At 40.6% G+C, this 27,015-nt stretch overlaps 1 protein-coding gene across 2 annotated transcripts in view; it reads left to right on the forward strand.

Annotated features, from left to right (window-relative positions):
• MAP4K4 (mitogen-activated protein kinase kinase kinase kinase 4) overlaps positions 1–27,015 on the forward strand; it is a 179,940-nt gene that overhangs the window by 84,230 nt on the left and 68,695 nt on the right. For both annotated transcript variants that reach the window (XM_084844424.1, XM_084844426.1), the window contains exons 4-7: positions 18,593–18,718; positions 20,018–20,128; positions 23,553–23,643; positions 24,736–24,866. In XM_084844424.1, coding sequence (XP_084700550.1) covers positions 18,593–18,718; positions 20,018–20,128; positions 23,553–23,643; positions 24,736–24,866 — 459 coding nt within the window. The remainder of the gene's footprint in view (positions 1–18,592; positions 18,719–20,017; positions 20,129–23,552; positions 23,644–24,735; positions 24,867–27,015) is intronic.

The following is a 27,015-nucleotide window of genomic DNA, read 5'->3' on the forward strand; positions in this document are numbered from 1 at the left end:
CTGCGAGTGCTTGATCCTTGCCACAAAATGGTATTGTGATAGAAAGGAAGGATACGAAGACACTGCCAGGCAGCAGGTAAAGGTTTGGGAGTTGACACAGAGGTTTTTGGGGAGGAACAGGGAACTGTGATGATGAAAAATCTTCAGCAAGCATGGGGATTTGAAACTTTCTTAGGCCTTTTGGACATACGTGTTTACCTTTTAAAGATGACCTTTGTAACAACGGGGGTTACGTATCTACTCTTCTTGAAGGTTGCAGTACTGAGTCTGGACACTATCCTCGATCATGCTAATGGAAACCCTATTCAGTAATTCAATATGCTGTTATGTCCATACAGTAAATTGGTATCTGAGTTAAAATATATATCTATCCAGAAGTGGGCTATTTCACTTTCATTCAGTGAAAGTTGGTTTTAATTAAGGTGCTGATTCACAAGCCAAATCAGTCTGTAGATTTAACACACGAATGGGGAATGACAGTGAGTCTCAGGTTTGTGTGTGCCTTTACCTTGTGTGCAGTGTGTTCCCTGGGATTGCAGTCCTTCACTTTTTTGTGTGGTGGATGAATTTTGGACAGACACTTAGAAATGTACTGTGTACTTTAGGGACTTGATTATCACAACTAACTTTCCCGAGATTTTAGGCATGTCTTTATCTGCCACAAGCATTCACATGTTTTTCAGAAGGCAACATTAGTCCTTAGTCTGTAGGCAAAGTGGGGGAAAGCCCACTTTCTATCCTTACTTAGATCTGAATTTGCTGATACTTCTCTGGCTCTTTGCATAAAACCACATTCCTTCCAGTATAGTTTTTAAACTGTCTTCCTTCTGAAATGTAACAACCACTTCTGTTGTTATATAATGGGGTGAGAGATACCTTTTAAATTTGTTTTAAAATGTTGGGGCATGTGAAGATGGGCTTATGTGGTGCCAAGCTGTTTTCTGCGACAGCATTAAGTGAATCAGATGAGAAAGGCTCTTGCCTACAAAAGTGCATGCTCTAATATACTGGTTAGTCTCAAAGGTGACATGGCACTTTGCATGTTTTTGCTGATACAGGCTAACACTGGTGCTCTTCTGGAAAGTTTAATATTGTGATTGCTGCTGAATGGCGAGCTTCATAGACTTATAAAGTGAAGAGGGCAGGGAGAGCAGCATTCTCTGAGCAATATCCTCGGCTAAAATCCATTAATCTCTCTCAGCTGCTGCAGTCTGTTCCGAACTTCCTTATGGATGAAAAGAAGTCTTTGATAGCTTTCTGTCAAGTTCCAAGGGATGTTGAATCTGGGCAGCATCTAGCCTTTAATGTGTGACTGTGGATCTCAGCAGAAGTGGTACAGTTACTCTTTGTAAGCCAGTTCTGGAAACGTATTTGCACAACTACTCCCACTCCCAGCTTCCTTATAAGAGTCTTTTGTTTCCGTAGGTAAGACTAAGCCATGAACTAAGTTCCAGGCAGATAATGCTTAATTTTAGTTTTAAAATAGAGGGGTGGGTGGGGGGGGGGAGAAGAAAAAAGCCATAATGCTTAAATAAGCAAGAACTATGTTTACTTGAAATTCAGTCAACATTCTCCCCCCCCCCTTCTAAGGAAAGCGCACACTTTTTTGGGCATTGCCTGAGCACTTTAATGATGTGTATAATGTTCCAGTTACTTTCTCATGTTTCCAGAACTTAAGTTTCTTTTGCTGATTATCAAAAAATTATCATGGAAATTATCAAAAAGACCCAACAAAGGGATAAAAATAAACAGTGCTTTCGCATTTTAAGATGCAGTTCCCTCCCCATTCTTCCTCTCCTTTCTCTGTATATTGTTATATTTCAGAGGAGAAATTCCCATTGACTCTCAGGGTTAAATGGTTGCTTCTCCCTTCAGCTTTGCATCCACAGTAGCATTCAGTTTGAGCCAAGATGTCTTGGAGAATTGTGGCTGAAATGGCAAGAGGTAGATTCTTCCCCCCCCCCTTAAAAAAACAAGCCCAATACTTTCCTTTTTACAGTAGAAGCTGTAGCTATGGGAACCTATGTACGAAAGCACAAAGAAGCTACTTTTAGACATTTAAAACCATCACCACCCCCTGAGAATTCTTTCCTTTAGTCTGTGGTATTAGAATGATTGTTGTGAATCTTAGACCACTTTCTGCATTATCCTTCTTAAAAATATGTTTTAATTCTATTTATGGAAGCTTTTAATGATTTTGGATATGAACTTTTAAAATGAGGTAGCAAGGGGAGGAGCTTTAGATATTCTAAATGGTTACGTTCATGTTAAAAACAAACACTATTGCAAATTGCTCCCTCTGCTTATATTGAAAGGTAATGAATTAGTATGAACATGTCATATCCCTAGTTGCCACTTTCTCATCTCACAGGAAATAATTCTTCCTTTGACTTCATTTCCTCATACCCCAAACAGAACACAAGCATGCTCAACTTCCTTCCTCCCCAAAGCATCCTATACAGTGGCTGATAAGACCTATCCAGAAGGAGCTGGAACAGACACAATATATCACAAAGAGCTGCCTTGACTGGCTGGGGTTGGGTGGGGAGTAGATGTTCACACAAAGGGAATCTGAGATGATGTGGGATTTAATTCACCATAGATGCCTATTTTGCGTGTCTGATTTAGCAAAGTCTTGTGTGGAGTTTATCTTTCATATTACCACTACTATAGGATGGGTACTGAAGTAGGATTATTGTGTCTTGCCACGTGGACCACATGACAGAAGAGACATTTGAACCTGTCCAATACTCCAAACAGCGGAACACATTAGCTGTGTGAAAATGCATGAGCCCTGCCCATAGCTAGCTTTTCCCACCCCCAACCTATCATTCCTGTTGTAAATACTGTTACTGATGTTAGAGAAGGTATTTTATTAGTGTGTTTGCTTATTAGAATTCTATCTTGCCTTTCCTCCAAGGAACAAAAGGCAGCGTACATGGTTCCTCTCTGTCCATTTTTATCCTCACAACAATCCCGTGAGGTAAGTTAGGCTGAGAGATAGTGACTGGGCTAAGGTCACCCAGTGAGCTACGTGGCTGAGTGAGTATTTGAACCTGGGTCTCCCTAGTTGTAGTCTGACACACCAACCTCTACACCACACTGGCTGTGCCCCATGTCTTGCTCATACCTTGTTCTTGTTTGTGTTACCCACAAGTGCATGAATCTTCTGCCACAGGGAAGTGTTTTCTTGCAGTTTCCATGGATGTGATTGCTGTAATGTTGGAGCCTGGAGCTTCATCTCAAACGCTGAATCACCAACCTTCGCCCAGACAGAATAGCTCATCCAGCTGTCAAAAGTTTCCTTTGACTTTAAAATAGATGCATAGATAATAGTTAGTTCCCCACATACTATCTTCGTTGTACACTGAGCTGTCATACCCATTTGGAGGAATACTGGCAACCAATTTTGGGAGAAAGGAAGGGGCATGATACGTGGTTTATCCCAAACAACCCAGCTGCTGGCTTCTGAAGTAGAAGAGAGTGTTCCTATCAGATACATTAGCTCCCTGCCAAACCATCCTCTGAGTTACGAGGTGGATGAAATGTTAGAGAATCACCATTCTGGCCCTGCTTCATCCTTGGAGTAGGCTTGAGGTGCATTACCTTCTTCCTCCTTTCCCAAATCTAGCTCCTTGTTTGGGGAAGCAGGTGAGGTGTTTCTTACTTAAATCTCTGGAAGGCTGTGGCCACTGCTTCTTTGAGGTTAGAGCAGGGTAAGGTGAGAGAGAACAGGCCTGGTTCCACCCTAAACCCCTCTCCCATTGTCTATCCATCACTGAAGTCATCGTCACTGACTGTACATTGTCAGGCCTACTTTTCCAGAGTGTAGGAAGCTCAAGGAAGATGATAGGACAGTGTGAAATTGTGAAATACAAGGACTTGAGCACTCTTCCTTCTTCTCCCAACCCCAGGCACCCTCTGAATCAACCAGTGACATTTAACAGGCCATTACCCATTAAAGAGACTTTGGAATCAATCAAAGGAATTGAGGCTGCAATCCTAAATAAACTTACTAGGGAGTAAATCCCATTGGACCCAGTAGGATTTACTTCCACGTTAACAGGCATAGGATCGTGTGATGGAAAGTTAGAAATCAGGCATGCAGCAAAATCCTGTGAATCTTTAACTCAGAATTAAGTTCTGCTGAGATCAATGGGTCTTATGCTCAGGTAAGTAAGTGTACATATAGTTTTAGCTTTAAACAGACTCTCAGCAGCAATTTTATAACCAGTTGGAAATGGCATTGAGGAAATGGAGACATTAAATGAAGCCTATTAGGAAAAAAGGCTTTAGCTTTTACTATGTGTGTATAAAAGGTAACAAAAAGATAATTGATCAGTGGCAATGTCTGCTAAAAACAAAAAGTGCCTTATTTGAACAGTAAACTGAGGGAGCTCAAATTAGTGTGGAAGAACAGGCCAAACAAATCACCAGGCTTAGATGGTTTTGGCAGCCTGCCTGGTCCCAAAGCATGCCCTTAAGATTTTATAAAGTTGTATATATTTTGGATTTTGATATACATGTAAACTGTTTAAAATAAACTAAAAATCAACAACATAGCTCTTAAATTGCAAATAAACAGTGAGCTTGCTGGCTGAATAGGGATTAGAACACAGCACACTCTGGTCTACGTCCACCATTTTGATTCTCCAGTGTACTTGGTGTACAATTGCATAGTTTACATGTCCCAAACCACTTTCAGGATTGTCCTATATTACGCTGTTCTAAAGCTTATTAAAATACCCCTTTCCTTTTCATAAGATCTAAATTGTTTCCATGCAGTTTTGATTGAGAATAGAAATGGTCTAGCCAAACTCTGCCTCTTCATGGACTTGTTAAAGTGCTTGCTAGTGTTCATAGAAAACAAGGGGCAACACTTGCTTCTGAGAGGAGGTAGATATTTGAAACATTTATTTGCCAGCTAGTGTGTGGATTTGTTTTGAAAAGTATGGTTCTGTGTTCCACTCCAATGTGGGGTAGGGTGGAGTATCTCACTACTTAGGACAGTGACCGAAAACCCAGCTTCCTACATCAAAAGGGTTGGGTATTCATGCAGAGTCATACCCTGTCAACTGAAGTAGGCCTAGTTATATAATCTTATTCTGTTCTGTAGCAAAGGCTCTGATGGGATTTTGGTTTTGTGTTGTTCTCTGGTTCTTGCAGCAAGCCTTGGCAATATGGCATGGTGTGGTATGTGTGAGGCTGTGGCCAATACGAGGTGACCTGTGTAAGGCCCTTTTTGTTCTGGAGTTGGGAAGGTAGTAAAGATAGTAGTGAATAGAAATTGGTTTCAGTAGTTTGGTTTTCACATCTGTATTCCTTGCTCCATCCAACATGGTCCTTCTGAATTTGTTTGAATTTCTTGCTCTGAAGAATCTACAGCAGCCTTCCCCAGCCTGGTGCCCTCCAGATGTTTTGGACCACAACTCCTAGCATTCTTGACCATGCTTGCAGGTGCAGTTAGGAGCTGAAGTCCAAAACATATGGGGGCACCAAGTTGGAGAGGGCTGCTTTCCCTGCTGAAGCAAATTCTATAGCGGAAGAGTAACTGTGGAGGCTCTTCAAAGAGCCCACCTGGCAGCAGCCACCCAAATGCCTCACTGTGAGGGGTCCTTCCTCATTGTGAGGAATTAGGTGGCCTATCTATCTATCTATCTATCTATCTATCTATCTATCTATCATCATCATATAATAGTAGGGTTGGAAGGGGCCTACAAGGCCATCGAGTCTAACCCCCTGCTCAATGCAGGAATCCAAATCAGATCATCCCTGACAGATAGATGGCTGTTCAGCCTTGTCTTGAATGCCTCCGGTGTGGGAAAGCCCACTGCCTCCCTAGGTAATTGGTTCCATTGTCATATTGCTCTAACAGTCAGGAAGCTTTATATAAATTTATTCATAATAGTTCTTGGCTGCCTTTCATGGCAGAATCCCTCCCAAGGCAGCTTACAGCAATAAAATACATAAAGGACTTAGAGATTGCCTGTGCCGTGGCCATCTCGTATTGTCAAAATTGACTTTCAGAACTCTCCAGGCTTTCAAACAGGAGCTTATTCCAATCCTATCTGGAGATGCTGGGGGTTAACTCTGGGACCTTCTGCATGGAAATCATTTACTCTACCACTGAGCTATCCTCTCCTGGGATAGATCGCTGAATTACAGTTTGGCCATGATATTTGATCAGTAGAGCTGTTTTGCCCCTTCCTTTTTTGAAAGTGTTATGACACAAAAGTATTGACTAGCTGTATGCTGTATGGTCCTGAGCACAGGAAGGTGGCACAGAACTCAAAAGTAAAATGTTTAGATGAAAGAACATCTTCATAGATGAAAAACATTGGCAAAAACAGCCACAGGCCCATTACAGTCTGAAAGTGTGATGCTTACATTGGGAACTGTTCAGTACTTTTCAGAGGCTCTGTATCTGGAATAAAGGTTAACAGTTATACTTTTCAAAATATAGCTTAATGTTTAAGCCCTAAATATTATGACAGTTCAGCTTGCTTGTTAAAAATCTCTGGATTTAACCCAGCTGAAGTTAAAACATGATTAAGTTCCATTGACTTTGATAGGAGAAAATTAAGCTTCTGCTTTTAACTCCTGGATGGAAATCAGTGGGCCTTAAGTAATCAGCTCTGTCCAGATTGTGTTTTTCTGTACATTTTTTTTTAAATGAGCATATCTGTGACAAACCTACCTTTGGCCACAGGTGTGACTTTTCTCCTGAATAATCAAAGCCTCCTCTTTGTGCAATTGTTCTTAAATAGGTATAGTAATTGTAAATGATTGCTGACTGTCAGCAACTCTCCTGTCTGTATGATGTCATGTCTGTGATAGATGAACATGAACACCTTGTGACTGTGTTCATTGTTCATCACCCTCCCATCTCAGCTGCAAGGTTTACATGTATGCCTGGCAGCGATGCTGCTGCAAACATCTGGTCCAGAAATATAGCCTTTGTAGCTGTATGAAAGTAGCTTTGTACACAATAGTTCTGCGAAGTACATTTTGCTGGTCCAGGTCTCTACTAATCCAGACATATCAGGGACATGAAATATAGTATAAAATAATATTCAGAACTGAGTGGGGTTGTAGGGAACTATAGATCAGCGTTCACAGTTTTGCAAGGTTTAATTGTAAACTTGTAATTCCTTCACCAGCAGAGCAGCGCAAAGCATCCCAATGTGAAGCATCCCAGACTTCATGATGTGGAAGGCTAACCCAAGTAAAACTAGCCATGGATTGCCACACTTGAGCTGCAATTAGCTTTGGGCTTGTGCACCCCCTCTGCTCTTCTCTTTCAGCATGGCTGTGAGGAGGAGGTCAGAATTGTTTGTTTCTGTTTTTGATTAGCCACAGCTTATTATGTCCGAACCTGCAAACTGTGGTTACTCTTAACTATGAAGCTGGCTTGTTTCAAACCAACCATAGTTACAATTAACCACAGTTTGTCAGGTTTGGACATAATGGCAAGCTACGACTAATTGAAAGTGGAAGTGAAAGCTTCTGATCTCCTCACAACTGCACTGCAGAGTGGGAAGCGTGCAACCTCAGTGCTCCTTTTGGGTTGTCCCTGTCATTTAAATCATGATTTATCATATCTGAACCAATTCCAAAAGCTTTTCTCACATTACCCATTTTTTTGTAATTAGCAGATACGGTATTTTCTTCTGCCTGCATCACCCTCTAATATATGCAGCAGAGAGAATGTTAGAATTGAATCCATTGATTGTCAGAATAAATTAGGACATGAGAGAATAGGGAGAAGAGCCATAGCTTCAGTAATGGAGCACATGCTTTGCATGCATAAAGTCCAAAGTTCAGTTCCTGGCATCTCCAGTTAAAGGGATCTTGAATTATTCCCTACCCCATCCGTACTTTTTTCTTTTCTTTTTCTAACAAGCCATTGCATTAAGTGTGTGTGTGTGTGTGTGTGTGTGTTTTGGTGAATCTTAAATTTTGTTGCTTGAAATATGAGCAAGGCTTTCAGACAAAACAAAATTAGCATGAAAGAAAGAATGCTCCTCTGGCATCCTCAGAAAATAAAGCGAATACATGTGAATGTGAATGTGCTCAGGGAAATGCAGAAGAAAAGAGAGCCCCCTGCAAGAAAGAGGGTACCCCCCCCCCCCCGTATTGCCAGCTGGCACAGTCAATGAGAAGTAGCACAGAAGCCACTCCACACTGAAAATGTCTCCCTACAATTGAAGGCAGTTCCAGAAATTGGCTTCTGCCCAAACAGGCCATGAGAGTTCAGGGCAGATCTTATGCCTCCCATAGCAATTTGTCACCTTTCCATAGGGAGGTTTGTCTCCCATTTGAGAATTGGGAGGCGGACGGTATATTGGGATCTTTTGGTAGATGTCCCTGTGATTGGTAGTAAGGATTTCTGACTCTCAGTGGTTTAACAACAATGAAAACAAAAAGCTACCCCCACACTCCTAAATTAGGCTCCTAGAATCAAGAAACCTTAGGGGAAAATAGGAATAGATTTGTGTTTAAGAGGGTTTGTGTGCAAGGTCCAGTTAGGATACAGAAATATAATTCCTGGGCTGAGCATGTGCTCAGAGGCACTGTGTTCCTCAATTCTATGTCAGTCTTCCCATGTGCACTATTTAGCACCTGGCTCTAATTGGTGGACCTTGCTTTGAAAAACAAAGCAGACCCCACAAGCCTTAATTCATAATAACTTTCTTGGCTATTATAAGTGAAATTATTATAGGTTTTGCTTCACGATAGGAAAGCAAATTAAAGCCATTGTAATAACTTTGGAAATCAAAGACTTCAGCTTGATAGCTTGATTTCTTGCCATTTACCACACACACTCAATCCATGAATTCAGTTCAAGCCTGTGAGTAGTGTAATTGAAATATCTAAAATGGATATTCTTCAGTATGTTGGTTTCAAGTATTACCTAATTAGATGTATCCAACCTAAATTGAAGCCTTTGTGCAGTTGATTTCTATACAGTATAGGGAATGTATTTCTGAACATTAGAATGAAAAACAAAGTACTTCAGTTTTGAATGGAAGGGAGAGGTATTCCCAGCCATCAGGGATAAGGCAGTGTAAGTGTTATCCACACATCCTTTTCCAGGCATCCCATTCTGTGACCCAAGAGCAGTTTGCTGGGTGAGCAATTTGCTGCTGCCATCACTGTTCCTAGATACGGGGACTGAGCATTAAGATGCATGAGTACTTGTTGCTAGTTTTCTCTCCTACCTGTCAAGATTGACGGAAAGTCCATATTTTCCATCTTTTTATTCTCCCTTTCAGGAAGTGAAGTAGGCATCTTGTGCCTGTATAAAAAAGCAACTACACAGGCCACAATCCAGTGAAATTTAAGCACTTCTGAGTGCCACTGATTGGCAGTGTTAAGTGCACGCTTGAATCTCTCACACTGAAATCACTTGCTTGATTTTGGTTCATTTGTGCCCATAGTTTGTGCTATAAATCATTTGGGCAATATATCTAGAGGATCACTCAAGGGGAAAGATGAACATCGTTTCTGTAATAAGGCATGGCTTTGTTTTCGAAAAGAATTAATTATATTTCACAGAACGATATTCCATCCATATCAGAGCCACTGCCATTAAGGCATAGTGAGCCAAACAGAACAAAAAAGGAAGGGGAAAATCCTACTATTATGAAAACTGCAGCAGGTGGTTGCTTTATTAGTTAGTGGCAGGAGACAAGGATTGTACAAGTGTTTTTTTGTCTCTGCATAGAAATGGTTCCAGAATAGAGTTTGTATAATTCTAGCTTCAGGCATTGCTTCTTGTCCTGTAAAATCCTAACTGCCTATTGTTCTATGTTTCCCTTTTATCTTCTTATTTTATTGCCATTTCCCAGTGATATGGTTACAAGTAGTTAATTTTCTTTACAAAGGGTTGCATTATACTCTGTCTGGCCTTTACACCCTAAAGAGAGTGCTTTTCCAACGGTAAACAGTACAATGTCCTTTTAAAAGCATTAAATAAGGAACTATTGTTTTTAAACCACTTGGAGAAAACAGATTATTACAGGTGGCAAGTTACTTGGTTAGTGGTAGTGATTCATTTACTATTCTTTTTCTTAGCTTCAATATGCAAGTTATAAATTGTGTTGTAGTTTCACCCAAATTTTCAATTCCTTAAATTGATTGGGACTTAATTTATATGCAAGTTTCACTTAAATTTAGTGAACAAAACTAAAAAGGTAGACCATATTAATTTTGCACGCTGCATGAACATCTCAAAAGTAGCTGACTTAAAATATTTGACTAGGAAAAAATAAATAAAAAGCACATGTGATGTAGTTTATATTCATATTTATTCAAACAAATTCAAAACCTGGTATTAATTTTAAGACATAACAACTTGATAGCATACAGTTCTCTTGTAATGTTTACATTTTAAAGCAAGAGTGGGCAACATGTGCCCCTTAGGCTGCATGCAGTCCCTGTAGCCCCACAATGCATGCCCTGACACCCCCTCACATTCAGGGAACACCCCTCCCCCCAAAAAATTACACTTATACACACACACACACACAATGGCATCCATAGCTGCTATGGAGCACACAACGGGTCGAAATTAGTTTGCAAACAAGCTAATTTTGACCCTTTTGGTGTTCCATAGCAGCTATGGATGCCATTTTGTTTTCAATTTTTAAAATCATTATTATTAGTTCACTATGTTTTTGGCACCCGCGAGGGGGCTGGGCTGGGAGTTCAAAATGGCCTCAGGACTTCCTGAAGTTTCCCACCCCTGTTTTAAGAAAAAAGGCACTGAAAACTGTTAACATGCTGATTTTAGCACACAGGTACACACGCACACACTTTAATTACAGCCTTAAAACTGCCCACTCTGACTCGTACTGTATTGGTATCCATTCATTGTGTTACCAGTTAATTTTATGGAACAATACATCTTTAGAAACTCAGAATTTTAGTGTCCTTGGTTTACATTGAGGAGCATGTAGTATTTTGGCAAAGTGGGTGAGGTGCAGCCATATTTTGTTGCTACTGTTGGATTAGTTGTTCTGTGTTTCTCTAACCTGGATAGATTCCCTTTGTTGATATAGTCACATAAGATTGAGTGTGCATCCATGTGTAGTCATCACATATTAGATCACACATAGTCCCAAGACAGAAGGTGTTTGGGAAATGTTTAACTTTACTCACATCTCATGATAAGGGAATTGTAGCACAGTCATTTTAGAAATGACTTTAACAGCACATAATGAAACTATGAAATCCACTTCCACAGGATGTGGTGATGACCACCAGCGTAGATGCCTTTAAAAGAGTTTAGACAAATTCATGGCAGATTAAGGCTATCAATGACTACTGGTCATGATGGCTATATGTCACCTCCAGGATCAGAAGCAGCATGCTTCTAAATACCAGTTGCTGGGAAACATAAAGCAGGAGAGGACTTTTGTTATCTTGTGCTGCTTGTAGGCTTTCCTTAGGCATCTGGTTGGTGACTGTAGGAACTAGGATGCTGGACTAGATAGGCCTTTGGTCTGATCCAGCAGGGCTGTTACGTTCTTCTTATACTGTTGGCTTGATTCTTGGTAAACTAGGCCACAAATGTTCTTGCCGCTTTTAGTCTACCAAGTGGTCTTCTATTTAACCAGGGCTTGGTTTGAAAGCACTCTGAAAGCAGCTAGACAAGTTGTTGCTTCAAAAGGTCAGAGCGACAACAGGGAGAGTCCCCAAGTGTGTCGACATGAAAACTGGTGTTCCTTTTCTGGCTGGAGCTCCTTATGCTATATTGGAAGATATTCTGGAGAGCCCCCCCAGATTTCTTTGCCCATGACACTCTTTGGATCCCATCCTTTGACTAGCCAGTGTGATGTTCCCAGGGCACATTGTTCCATGGAATTATTTTAAAATTTATTGTAGTTTTGTTTCCTGCCCTTCATCCAACAAACTCAGACCAGCAGACAGTGGGGTTCCTGGGAGGTCTCTTCTACCCAGGTACTGGCAGGGGTGATTTCTTATTAAAGGCACTGCACCTGCCAGACTCCCCAGGCCCCACCAACCTCGTACAAGTGTGCACAACTTGCTTGCTTGGCAGGTACCTAGTTTCAAGTCTCCATTGCTGCCCTAGCTGCGCATGCATCCCTCTTTCTTCTCCTGCCTCCTGTAGGCTGTGTGTCTGCTGGTCAGTCTGCACATGCTCTGCTTGTCTCCTCCCACACTCCAGACCACCAGCAAATCCAAAAAGAGTCCCAGGCTGGGGTTCCAGGAGGAACACGCTGCCTGATACCCCTTTTTGCTATACTTGGTTTGGGGGAACCAATCAGGATAGCGCTTTTAACCTAATTTTGTATTAATAGAGTGTTTCTAAAGAATGTCCCCACCCAATCCTATCGTTGCTGCTTTTAAAAGCTTCCTCAAGTGTCTGTGCAGTGTGAGAGCTCACTCAAGAGCCAAGCAAGCAAGCGTTGTTGGAAAGAGCTCAGAAGAGGGAGCAAGCAGCAGCCACCCTTTCTGAGGCCTTATCCACGCACTGCTAAGTGACTATGTGTGGTGGCGTTTTTTATGGTGTGTGTGGTTGGCAGAATGTACTCTAAATGAGGGTGGCCATAGAGAGATCTGTTCCTGGCAGTAGCACATTGAGTCCAGATTTTGTAGGTCTGCTTTGTTTTAGAGAGGGTGGGCTATATAAGAGACCTTTAGAACATTCTTGGGTCCAAAGAGAAAAGGATGGGTGGGGTTGCAGAGTGCAGGCATTACCACTGGCCCGACATAGTCATCTGCCTGAAGCTTCAAACTGCTATACTTGGAAACTGGAATACATGATCATACAGTAACTAACGCTACTTAAATTATGTTGTAGCCCCTACTCTAACTTCCTTGGTCTCTGTAGACCACCACATTTCCTAATGTTACAGCTGCTATATGGGAAGTTGATTAAGAGGCTTCTACACTGAAGCAACTCCCCCCTACACACATGATACAGGTGTACTGAAAACATGGGTTGAATGCATTGCTGGGTTTGCATATGGACTATGTATGAGATGCTGGTCCTGCATCAAACCATTCAAAGAAGAACATAAATCTGTGGTTTTTCCTTTTATCACTGTATACTGAAATGCCTATAATATACAAAAAGCCTGCACTGTTCAGTTCGAGTAGCCATATTAACTATAATCATGTGCTTATGCTAGGACTTCTGTATAAAATCTGTTCTGTGTCAATGCATGCTAAGACAAATAATATTTCCCAAATTCAAGTAGCTTCTCAAATGCTTATTCTTAGATTGCGCCATTGAAGATATTTTATTCCAACCTTCCTCAACTTGGTATCCTGTAGACGTTTTGGACTACAGCTCCCACCATCCCTGACCATTGGCCATATTGGCTGGGGCTGATTGGAGTTGTAGTTCAAAACATCTGGAGGGCACCAGGTTGAGGAAGGCTGTTTTATACTGTAGTGCTGAAGCTTTTCCAAATAAATTGGAATATCATACTTCATCTTGTTTTAGAGACCTCTTCCTCTAGTTCTTTCACTGTGTTTTGACTTAGTTTTTATTTTGGTACAGCTGCGACACTTTAAATTCTTCTTATGGTATCCAGGAGTCAAAGAGAAATGTTATGCCAAGTGTGTAACAATTGATAGGGGAGCAAGAGCTTTGATTCTCAACATGAGATCTTATATGAGGGAGAGGGTGAAGGTGGATAGGGAGACAAAGAAGTATTCATGAATTACAATCTACTTGTATTTTTGAAAATTGCAAACACTAAGGTGCAGTAATATCAAGTAGCCACTAGATGGCACTGCAACAGATCCAACCTTGAGGTTGGTGCTTTTGTGTGTGTGATTTTGGGCAAGACCAGTTCTATATGCACAACTTTGCTAGCTATGTATTTTTTAATTTGATTTGTACCCTGCCTTTCTGCTAGGAAATGACACTCATGGCAGCTAACAACAATAAAAGCCAACCTTTAGAATAAAACATGATTAAAACAATCATAGAACAGATGCATTAAAAACACAATTCAAAACAAAATGCAACAATAAAAGAATAAAAACAGCACCCAACCCAACAGATCAGCTTAATGGCAAAGGGCTGCTTGAACAAAAATGTATTTGCTTGCTGTGGAAGGGCAGTAGAGAGGGAGCCAACCTAGTGTCCCTCGACAGGGAGTTCTGGAGCCTGAGAACAGCCACTGAGAAGGCCTTCTCTCCCACCTTCACCAGACACATCTCTGATGGTGGTGGCACTGAGAGAAGGGCTTTCCCTGATTATCTTAAAACCTGTCTGGGCAGGCTCATTTGAGAAAAGTTGGTCTTTCAGGTAGCCTGATCCCAAGCCATATAGGGCTTTAAAGGTCATAACCAGCATGTTGAATTCTGCCTAGAAACAGACTGGAAGCCAGTGAAGCTGTTGTAACAGGGGAGTCACATGCTCGCTCCCTGTAACCATCTCTGGTCAACAGCCCCATCTAGAGTGCATTACAGTCATCCAAATGGGATGTAACTAAGGCATGCATGACTGTGACCAGATCAGACATCTGCAGTGACTTTCTTAGCACCTGATATGTAGGTTTTATAAATGTATGGGCTATGTAATGGTTTCCTTTTGTAGAGCAATACCATACATTCAGTATTGAAATACACACAGTAGGATCTTTTGTAACAGAAAATGTAGCTTGCTGCTGTAATTCTCATTAATCAGGTGCACTATCACAAAATAAGTAAAAGCAGCAGTCATGTCATGGGTAGAGAGACTGCGTTGCATCATTTCAGGTCCAGCAGTAACGGCTTTAAGTGGTAATTGATGCCAGCTGCATTAAAATCACCATGAGCGTCTACCAGCTGCTTCTGTCTCGCAGGAATGCGTTTTATTTGTTTACTCTAATTGTAAAAATTTAGACACTGTTAACTCCTCAAACTCGTCAAAAGTTAACTATGGTCAGAAATATCCATTTTGCACTAATATTAATACTATAAGTGGGTAATATAAAAAGACTTTCTACTGTTGCAGCTTAGTAAGTATCCAAGTAGACCAACATTTAGCTTCTTTGTTACCAACATTTAGCTTCTAAAGTTCTAGCGGACACTTTAAAGAATATTTCTTTCAATCTGAGACACTAACTGAGTTCACCCAACATGATAACCCACACTCAAGGGTTGCTTATGGGTTGAGTGTGGGTTGTCGTTGAACTATGGGTTATTGTTGAAACATGGCTGTGAAGGTCTGAGGCCTACAGAAGTGAAGGAAAAAAGGTCAGGCTTAGAGGCCTGCAGTTTTCTGTTGGGGGGGTAACCCTGAGGGGAGTTATTTCATTTCTCTGCTTAAGTGTCAGTTTCATTTCTCCACTTAAGTTTCATTTGTTCAGGTTTGAAGCAGTACTTTCGGTTTTGAGGGAGAAGCGTATATAAAAAGAGTGAAAGAGCCAGTAAGAGCAGAGACAGCCACAGCCTGAAGTGAGATCAGAGTCTGAACAGTGAGCAGGAAGGAGCAGTCTAGAAAAAAGTCTAAAGATAGCTAGGGCAAAGGAATTTGTGTTTTGCAAGTTTTATTTTTTTAATGCCTTTTGTACCATTCGGCTGTATTGTGTAATTATCTTTAGTTGTAAGTTGTTTGCTTTAAATCTACTAGTAAACTCTTGTGGTCAAACCCTGTGTCTAGAGTGTCAGTTACCCCATATCTACAGCCTAAATCCCACCTTGCTGAAAAGGGGAAGGTAGAAGAAGGAAGGTGGGACTCTTAAGGAAGCAAGAGACCCTTAAGGAGTTGTTCAAGGGGTCTAGGTCGTAAGTGGAACCTTGACAGTGAGTTATCATGTTGTTAATCGAGTTGTTTATACCATAGTTTATTAGTGTGGCTGGATTCAGGCAACACGTTAACCATGAGTGCGGATTATTGTGTTGTGTGAACCCACACACTGGGTGAGTTCGCACGACATGACAACCCACCCTGGCGAACAAGCTACACAGTGTGGGTTGTTCATGGAACAATCCATGGTGAGCCCAACAGATGATTGGGTTTACTATGGGTTGTTCTCCTCCTCGGTTCGCCTTGTATCGCAAGAGACTTTGTGGCAGAACCCGTCTTGTCTCCCTGTCCCGTCTCCCTCCCCAGTCCGATCACAACCCTGTTTTTATTCTCTGGTGCTTAAAAAAACCACACAAAACCAGACCCTGACATTTTTGTAAATGGGGCCGCAATATACATTATTTTTTCAGCCCCAGGAATTTGCGCAAACGTCTTCATTATTTTTAAAAATTATTATTATTTTTTGTCAGTTTTTCGCAGTTGCACAAGTTGCCAGTTGCAGCTGTCAAAAATATATATAGCCTTGTCTTGACTATTGCCTTGTATGTTTCAGCTGTCAAAGGTAACCGTGGTATGAAACATACAAGGGAATTGACAAGTTGGGAATGCTTATAGGCTCACTTGACAGCCATTGACAGTTGAGAGTTTGGGAAAAGGGGATCAGATCACCCTCTTAGCAAGGTGCTCCCCAGGGTTTTAAGTGTTGAACTGACGGTTGGGGGTGTCTTGCTTCCATTCCACACATTCCTGAGTCTCTAGCAAGTCTTTGTAAGGGAGATCTATACTATCCCCCCTTTTTGTGGTTACGATCACTGCAAGTGGGAGTCGAAAAAAGTGGGGGGGCTGCTTCCCCCCCCTTTTAATTTCTTCATGGTGCTATAGCACTATTCTGGTATAGCTAAAGACCAACAAGAGAAAGAATAAATTGAAAAAATCCATTTGCACAAATAGCTGGAACATGATCATTCTTTTTTAAAAAAAGCGTAGAATCAGTGACAGAACCTTCAAAGTACCGTTTGGGCACCATTAGAGGGGCTGCCACTGATGACGGAGGCTTGAGGTAGCTTGTCTGTGATTGGGAATGCTATTGTGCCTGAGATCAGGAAGAGCAACAGAGGGTTTTTCCACTTTTGCTGAGCGACTTGAAAAAATTAATTTCGAGTCGCTCAGGGTCAATTTCAAAAAATTAACCCACCCCTGTCCAGGTAGCCCATTGTGGGTTGTTCCAGACAACAACCCACAATGGGTTGGCATGTTGTGCAAACTCGGTCTATATGTGGTGAGTGTATTGTGGAGGATATTATTTTGCTGCAATCTCTGTCCTACAAGGAGATTAGACAAAAATCTAGACCAACTGCTTTTGGGTGTTTGTCATTGGTCTAATTGAACCAGCCAACGGTAGTAGAAATATAGCACATCTATAATGCTGCCTATGCCTTTTTAACACTTAAAATGCTTAGGGCACAATTATATGCTTCTTTAGACAGAAAAAAAGTCCTATAACTCTCAGCATTCCCCAGCCAGCCATGCAAACATGCATAAGATTGCACCCTTTAACTATGGAAGTCATAGATCTAAGTTTTAAATTAGCAATATAATGAACCTGAAGTGTAAGAGAAAGGATTTGTTTTGTCAGTGTACGCTTTTTGGGTCCATAGTTGCATGGAGCAGACCTCAGTGGTTGACACTCCCACAGGCATAAAGGGAGGAAGGCAATTTTTGCCAGTTCCCCCTCATCTTTGTCCCTGGAAATCTGCTGCAGTGAGTTGAGAGATCCTTGAACAGCATTGGAGGTGGTGCTGGAGGCTGCAGGGGGAAGAGGAAATCAGTAAAAATTGCCTTCCCCGTCCTGTTTGTGGAAACATCCCATTAGCAGAGCAGGAGCCTCTGCTGGATCTGACTCACTTCTGTGAATGGAAGGAGCTGTTCAGTTCACAGGACAATGGGTCTGGATCCAACCCAATATTTGTTTAAACCAGTAGTTCATAAAGCAATTGCAAAGTGAATTGAAATAACTACAGAATTAGAATATAGAGTATAAATAATGCACAGGACAGAATTTTGATCTTTGGGATTTTGTGTTATAAGTAGACATTGCAACCCTGGGATTAACAAAATAAACCTCTGTATTAAACATTATGGGTGATAATTTGGAGCAAATATTATTTAGATTTAGATGGTTGAGTGCTAATATTTTCTGAATATGTAAACCCTAATTGTTAACCATTTGCCCCATTTGTACAGTTGCCATTCAGTTTTTCTGTTTACTTTCTACATCTGGTGAACCAAAGGTCAGAATCCAATGCCCCTGCCAATTCTCCCACATCCCATCAATTCTGTTGTAAAGTGATGATTTTGTGCTTCCGTGGCAACCTGAAACAAGCAGAAATGCTTGTTTCTGGAAGGAGGCAGGTCAGCAGAGCTCCCATAAGGGGGCTCCGCTGATCTGCCTCCTTCCAGAAACGAGCATTTCTGCTAATTTCAGGGCTTCCCCTAGGAAGCACTAAATCTCCCTTGCGTAAGTGATGGGTCCTGCTTGCGCAACGGAATTGGTGGGACCCATTACTTGCAGAAGGGAATTGGTGGGGTGTAAGGGAATTGGGAGTGTAAGCATCCCATTGGATTCTGCCCAAAGTTTCCTTATTTTGAACAATTTTATGTAATGTATTTGATCAGATCGAGTTTGTATAAAGAAAAAACAGACACAACTAAGCATGTAGCTAATCATAGTAACACCCTTACTCATTCAGAGAACTCGAACTACAGTGGATACAAATGCTACAGTAGATACATTCATATTTTTCCCCTACTCCAAAGGATGAAGAAGAAGAAATCAAACTGGAAATAAACATGCTGAAGAAATATTCCCATCATAGGAATATTGCAACTTACTATGGTGCTTTCATTAAGAAAAGTCCTCCAGGACATGATGACCAATTGTGGGTAAGTATATCCTTTACAAACATGCCTCCTCCCACCTCGGTTATAATTTAAGGGAATCGGGGTAAATGAACACGTTGTAGAAAATAACGGAGTATTGTCTTATTTTAAAGGGACTAATAAGTTGCACATTAGTGTATCATGTCCTTACGAAGAAAATGGCTGTCTGTTGCATCTCTGCATGAACCACTTTTCTGGGCTTGCTTCCTTCCAACTGGGGCACACCCGGATCAGTGACTCCTACAGAAACACAAAGGGAGAACTCCTCTGAGAGTGCATTTTTTTTGTTGTTTTATTCTTGCACATTGTAAAAGTAAACCTTTTACAGCTCACTTCTATACATGTCTACTCAGAAATAAGTCTCATTGAATTCAGTGTGATGTAGCACCTAGGTAAGCAGTATAAGATTGTAGGCTAATGGTGCAAGAGTGAAGTATGCTTCTAATTTTAATTCCTCAGGAAAGGGTGAGTGTGTTTCTTGGCTCTCAGATTTTGAAAACACAGGCCTAGCTCTATAAGCTCCAAACAGCAGCAGCAGCAGCAGCAGAATTAACAGAAGTGGAGTGCCAGAAATGATCTGAAGGTGCTTTACTTCAACTTTCTTCATTGTGGCAAGACTTTCTACATCCAAACATGCCAACAGTCCTTAGTCCAGCACTTTTATTACTAGTCACCTGTTACTCCTATACGTAGATCATGCATAGCAGTGCTCTCATGCAATACATTAAATAATAATGTAATGATAAGCCAGATGGAGAATCCTGGTTTGGCTGGTTCTGCCAGAGGGAGTGGCTAAAGTAATCAGAAACTAAACAGCAGGGACTCCTGGCTTGTTACTCCCCTGAGGCCAGGAATCAGATTCTGACTTGTTAGTAGAGCAAAAAAACAGGAATTCTGATTTAGACATAATACTCGTTTTTGCTTCCTGGTAAATTTCTGATTACTTAACCACTTTCACTAGTGGGAGGAGCCAAGTAGGAGCAACCAGGCAACATACAGCAAGATACTGCTCATAAACACTAAGCTATGATTCTCCAGAAGTCTGGCTTATCTTCATGTGTGAATGCAATTATAAAATGGATGTGTAGATCTTATTCTCTTGAACCTAATGACTCAATGTGAAATAAAACTTTATAGATGGTAAAGGGATTTGGATTATGATCTACTTATGCTGAAATGTTTATTTGTCCTTGTGTGATCTTTCTCTTACTATTCCAGTAAGCGTTGCTGCAGTACAATACTTGTGTCATATATGGGCTTAAGATATTTTGAATGACTGCTTCTCCATTCTGGCCTTTCCAGCTTGTTATGGAGTTCTGTGGTGCAGGCTCTATTACAGACCTTGTGAAGAATACAAAAGGAAATACTTTGAAGGAGGACTGGATAGCATACATCTCCAGAGAGATCCTCAGGGTAAGGAAAATGAAAGCCCTTCAGTGTATTTTTACTTAACCATACAGGATTTAAGCTCTGCATTAACTTTTAGTAGACTTTGGCAATGACATCCATAGCTTTAACCTTGTGAGATGGGAAAAGAATGAACAGCAGTTCTTGAATGTTAATCATTTAAAAAACAAACAAACATAAACTTAAGTCAACTGATAAATTATCATTTTAACACAGTCTATGTGCATTAGAAACTGTGTGCCATGGGTGGATATTTCACTTGTAATAGAAAAAAATACCTGTGGGACTATGCAGCAGCCTGAATACCATCAAGAGTAGAGAATTTTCCAAAGCTGATTGCTAAAATACAATAAAAATATACAGCTAGGGTTGCTCACATCTAGCTGCAAATTTCAATGGATAATAAAGTGCAAGATATGTATGTATGCATTTATTTGATTTGTACCCTACCTTTCTAGGGTTTTCTTCATCTGCTCTACAGGGCTAGTATAGACAATATGATAATTTGGGCCAATAAAAAGCACTGGCTTTTGTTTATTTTAGCACCAGAAATGCTTTCTGTTTTGTATGTGGTCCTTTCCGCAAAGCAATATTAAGGTTCTAATTTAGAAGAGGAAAAGGAAATTACCTTCAGAATATGGTAATTTTGTTTTACTAGTATCCAATTGTAATGGCCCAAAACATTTTCCTGTGTGTTTATTTTCTGGTATATTTTTTGGTGTTTAATAAAGTTTGTACTAAGATTTTGAGAATAACATTCTTACTAAGGACATAGGGACAACCCAAACGTATATCTCAGCACCAGTCAGATCTGAGTTGCTGAGTGTGTATATCTGTGAAGAGTACTAGTAGATCCTCTGTTGCCTTTTTCGCCACTTTCAGGCTGAACGTAAAGCCTGTCTTTGACTGCTCCAGCATTACAGGCAAGTTTGCTGGCTACTTGGAATCCCACCTAAAAATCTTTTGATATTCTTCCTTCCAATAATGTGTTCATTTATTTTAAAATCTACTCAGAAGTGCAATTCAAACTATAATTGCCTGAAAATATCTATAATCAAATCACAATTACAGTAAATACAAAATAACAATCCAAGTCAGTATTCTCCAGCGTTATAAATCTGAATGTGCGCTTTGGGTTCTTGCCTCTAATGTTGGAGGCATGTAAAGCAGGGCTTTACAAACTGTTCTTACTGGTAGAGAGGAATGGTATCAAAACCACTTAGGGTTTTAAAGATCAAAACTGACATCTTGATTCATGCCCATGAAATAACTGGCAACTACTGGAATCTTATCTGTGCCACTAATATGCAAATTGTATTTTACTCTGGAAAGTAACTTGGTTGGAGTGAGTTTCCTTGTCTACATTTCTGGATGTTTTTGGTCAAAGGCAGGCCCATGTAGACTGCCGTGTGGTAATCAATCCTAGATGTTATTGTACCATGTGTGACAGTGGATAGATCCTTTCCCTTCAAAAGAAGTTGCAGTGTGTGTGTGTGTGCCATGCTAAAACCCAAACCAAACCACTCCTTTCCAGGGCTGCCATCTGATCTTATCATCCATCTATAGAACCAAAGTTAGGTCCAGTAAAGCCTTTGTGCTTCAAACCCCTAGATAAGATCACATTCTCCCTTGAAAGGAAATGGATGCAACGAGGGAGAGGGAAGGGGACGGATGCGGTGGCAGTGGCAATATCTGACAGTGGTGCTGCTTATGCCGGTGCTGGGCCTATACAAACTGGTATGAAAGCAGGTTCCTGCAATCTTGGAGAGAAGATTGCAGGCTCATGGCATGAAAGCAGCTCAGGTATATTAAATTATGGGCCTAAACTGTGTAAAGCAGAATGCAGACAAATATACTCTGCAGTTTAAATTAGTAAGCTCCAAATTCCTGTTTCAAGTAATTGCTCTTATAGCAAAAACTATGGTGGTGTGGTGTTCATAAAGGGCCATTGGCTTGGAATTATCAGCATTTAGAATAAGCCTTGGGTCATGTTGATGTAGTTTCGTGAAAAGAAAATGACCCCCCCCCCCAGCAATTATATGTGTGTTGATGGACAGCCTAACAAAAGAAGCCTTTGTACAAGATTTATTGCAGCCTTACAACTCTGCTAAAGTTATTGGCCCACAAACATTTTTACTAGCCTGTCGGTCCACTCATACTTATGTTTTGTCATTGATACCTAAAAGAAGAAAATGGATCTGCTTCAGCAAAACTTTGCTGCCAAATTTCCTTGAGGCAATTTTCACTGGGCAGAGGAAAATAGGAAAATCTCTATTTTCAAGCCTGAATAATTTCTTCATAGAATTTCAGAGCTCTGAAATCATATGGCTCTGTAATTTGTCAAAATCAAAATACACATTAAGTTCTAAAAGTTCAGTAGGTGCCCCACAGAGACTTAACATTGTCTCTTCAACCAGCTTTGCATGTTACCAAATGCTGGGGAAAGGAAGCATGCATGATTCATGCTTCCTCTTTTCTGTGCTCTTTGAAACTTACAGATCTCTTCTCTCTCACTGCCCACCGCTCCTAGTCCCCTGCTGCCACCTCCCACACAGTAAGAAGTAAAATCTTCCAATGGAAAGCCAGCATATGCATTTCTCTACAAGATGAAATAATTAAGTAACACTTCAGGCATTACAAAGAACTTCAGAGAACAGGAAGCAGAAACCACTTGTACTTCCTGTTCTCCTCTCCCCACCCCCCAGCACATTTTGTGATATTTAAAGTCACCATCTATATAGAATAGAGTGTTATATTTGCTTATCTGTGTAACAGTGCAAGCTAAAAGAAAAACAAGGCATCTAGAATTTGGAGGAATAACTCAATGTTACCGTGATTTAAATTTGTTGCATCTAGTTTGCATCCTTCTCTGGAGGCTCAAGGCAAATAGTAACACACAGCACTAGTATATAAAAGTGGTAAACAAGTTTTCCTAATTACTCCTTATGTTATATTTCTTCTTAACCACTCCTTTCCTAAGCTGAATATTTCGTTGCTTTCTAGCATTTTCTTGTACAGATAAGCATTCTCTGTTCCTGGCAAAAGTACTTTGCTCTGCTTTTTCTACCTTCCAGTACTTCCCCACCCAGTTCTGGGGTGGGTTGATTTCATTGTCATATTACATTTTTGCCTTATAAGATTCGTTCTCATCAGGTATGTTTTAGAAATGTTACGTATACTGAAAAGATACTGTGAAGCACAGCTGTTCTATTTCACCAATGTAAAATGAGTGATCAATCCTTTACAACTTTCCTTATTTAAAGTCTGTATCATACAGGTGAACTACATTGGACATATTAAATTACATTGGACAAAAAGGATTCTAAGGTGCCTGGGTTATGGAATTGCACTGAAATATAGTTAAGGACTCTATATAGTTTCTAACATGAAGGGGGGAAAGACCCTATGATCTGCCTTTTTTTTAATGCAGGGATTGGCCCATCTTCATGCCCATCATGTGATTCATCGGGATATTAAAGGGCAGAATGTATTGTTAACAGAAAATGCAGAGGTGAAACTGGGTAAGTTAATTACTCCAATCTACTCACTTTCTTTTGGTATGGTCTCTGCTGTTGCTGTTCTTCCATACAAGTGATAGCATGATGTAGTGTTTGTTATCTGGCTGCAGAGGAGAGGGATAACTTGAACAATTAAAATTATTGCTAGCTAGTAATGATGTATACAGATTTCAAGAGGCTAGCAAACTTCAGTTAAAGCGATAAAAGCAACAATAAAATATAAATAGCATTGCTAATGAAACAACACTGCTAGTTAATATGAGAAGCTTGGGCAAAGGTGATGGACTTAATCTGCCATCCATAAGATGGTAATGTTGGCACTAGGTGAATCTCCCTGAGAAGGGAATTCCACTATCTAGTTTCAGCCCATGTTGGTGTCAGGTCTTCAAAAGAAGGGCCCACAAATACTATTTGTGGCATAACTAAATAGCTAAATGTTTCCTCCCTTCATTTAAGGACACTGATTCATTTCTGGATTTCAGCGTGGCATTTGTGTTTTGATCCTACTCAATCTCTATTTAGTTCCTTTATTTCTTATCTGTCATTAAGGCACTTTACACTGTATTTTCCAACATAAAGATTATTGGGGAGGTGGTATTTGTGTCTGGTAATAGGTAAAGAGGATGTGTGCATTGGCTGTCCAGTGAATGTTCGTACTGCCAAAAAGAACTTGTACTACAATCTCTGAATCGCAGAGAAATGAATGTGTGAAGTGGCCCTTATATGATCATCCTTCCCGTCTTAAAAAAACTAAAATACCAGGGATTGTATTTGTAGCTTGATAGGACAGTTGCCTGGATGGACAGTGTTCTTTGCAGCTATTTGTTAATAAGGACACTACATTTTAATGAGAAATTTCTTGCTGGAAAACAGGTGAGAAGTACTAAAGAGTTGAATATTATGCTGTACAGATGAGTTTGAGTACATTATTAATGGGGCATGAAGGCTCCATCTGTCTCAACATTCATTTTAATTGATTGCCTGAATTGTATAAGCTTGTTACATGTGAATCATGCCTGCACGTCTATTTATGTTACAGTAATTTTGAAGAACTAATTTCAGTGTGTTCTGATTGTTTTCCTATTCTTAATGTAGTGGATTTTGGTGTTAGTGCTCAGCTGGATAGGACAGTTGGTAGAAGAAATACTTTTATTGGAACGCCTTACTGGATGGCCCCAGAAGTTATTGCCTGTGATGAAAATCCAGATGCTACATATGACTACAGAGTAAGAGAAATATTAACATAGTAGTTAAGATGTATTTACTGTTGTACTGGCTGTGAGTTGTGTACATGATTTCTTTATTTATCATTAATGCTCTATGGGAAAGTCTTAACTTTTTCTGTTTTCTAAACAAATTTTCTTCTTCAGTTGATTAAGTAAAGTAGCAGGCAGGCACAGTATTACCAGAAAAATTAATGCACATAGTCCCATCTATTTCAGTATTGTCTACACTGATTGGCATTGGCTCTCCAGGGTTTCAGACAGGAGTCTTTTCCAGCTCTACAACCTGGAGATGCCAGGGATTGAACCTAGGGCCTTCTGTATGCAAATCATATGCTTGACCACTGAGCTTAAAACCTTCCCTGTACATGTATGTATATTTGTGTGTGTACGTGTGTGTGTGTGTGTGTGTGTGTGTACGTGCAACTTACCAGCACTTGTGTGCACACACAGTGAAATAAATACATGTGCAGTCAAAGTTGATACTTCTGTTTTATTTATGGAATTCTTTTGGTTTAGGAAAAAATGAAGGTGCCCTTAGTTACCATATGAAAAGCTATGTCATACCTAAGGCAAGAACTTATTACAGGCATAGGCTTGTTTCAGATGATCACCTAAACCAGGAGCCCCAAGCCACAAAGACCCTCTGGTTCATGCACTGCCCCTCCTCTCTCTTCCCTGCATAATAGGACAGTCCGCTAGGGAGGAGAAGGAGGCTGGGGTGGCCATAGGAGATGTCGTTTTCTCTCCTCCCTGCCCTGTCCCTAGGAATGCCCCCTTTTCTTGTCTCCTCACTCTGTTTCCAAGCATGGAGATGTAGCCACGGAGATGTAGCCACAACTGCACTGGCTATGAGGGGGAGGAGGCAGGGAGCGTGGTTTCTGGGTTCCAAGGTTAGAGCCCTGTTTCTACTCTTGGAGCCCACTAACTGAACAATCCTGTGTCCCCCCAGATGTTGTCTGGGAAGAAGTACGGTTCCTTGAGTTCGGACATAACATGAAACTGTGGTTTGTTCTAAAATGAAATAGGATGCTTTCTCCCTTTACATACAGAGGGGAAGGAGATGGAAGCCTGACATTCATTTGTGCCTCCTTCCCAGTTACCTTATACCTTGGTTTAGGTGGTCATCTGAAACCCATCTTAGGAGAAGTTTGTGACAATATACTTTATTCTTGTTTGATTTTTCACATGAATGTCCATAGCAACAACAAACATCAAATTGCAAGGGCTATCTCTATTAAATGATATTGTTGTTCTTGGAATATGTCTCCTCCCTGTTCCTTAAAGCTAGGTTTCTTTTAAAGTAGCTTTTTGGAGATCTCTAAGCACCTCTTAGCTTGTTTTTAGGCAACCACAAGGAGAAGAAAGAATAAAATATTTAAAACCTTGAATGCTAGAAGCAAAGCATTAGTTTAAATAAAGTCAGAGCCAGTTGAGGAAATTGAAAACCTTCATTGCCTTTGAGAATTAGATCTTGCATCTAGATGCTAGATGCTATTTTCTTCAGTATATCATAGTGTTCTGTTGAAGGATGGTTAATTTGAGTGTGTGTGTGTGTGTGTGTGAGAGAGAGAGAGAGAGAGAGAGAGAGAGAAGGACAGCATTAGAGAAAGAATGGTTTTGGAAAGAATAATTATCATTTCATTTGTGAATGGTTGCCTTATAAAAGAGAGGGGAAAAAGAGGAAGTAATGTAGGGGTGGAAAGGGAACTTCTTTAGGGATTAGGTAAAATGAGTTACCTAATCCCTAAGATTAGGAGTAGATTCCTAATAGAGAAGTAGAGAAGAGCATGGGATGGATATGCAATTTTCCCCTGCTACTTCTCTGATGTGATTGGTTTACTTTGGGCTACATCAAGATTGCAGAAATAACACATGGCATAGTTCTTCCAGAATTGTATCACTTATGACTGCAGGTGTGTGTGTGTGCGTGTGTGTGTGGGAGAGAGAGAGAGAGGAATCACATGTTTGGATACGTCAGCATAATAAAGTAGTAACTGTCAAAGAGAACTTCCCCCTAATGTGCTAACTTTCCATAGGTAGCAACTTCTCATGGTGCTTGTTCCATTCCTTGCAGTTAGGCCTCTAGGAATGGATGGTGCCTGGCATTTGTGCTTAATTCTAGGTTGTGAACAGAACACCTTAATAGTCA

This window comes from Heloderma suspectum, chromosome 3 (assembly GCF_057233095.1).
Source record: "Heloderma suspectum isolate Gila_16-S chromosome 3, 16-S_ref, whole genome shotgun sequence".
Lineage (NCBI taxonomy): Eukaryota > Metazoa > Chordata > Lepidosauria > Squamata > Helodermatidae > Heloderma > Heloderma suspectum.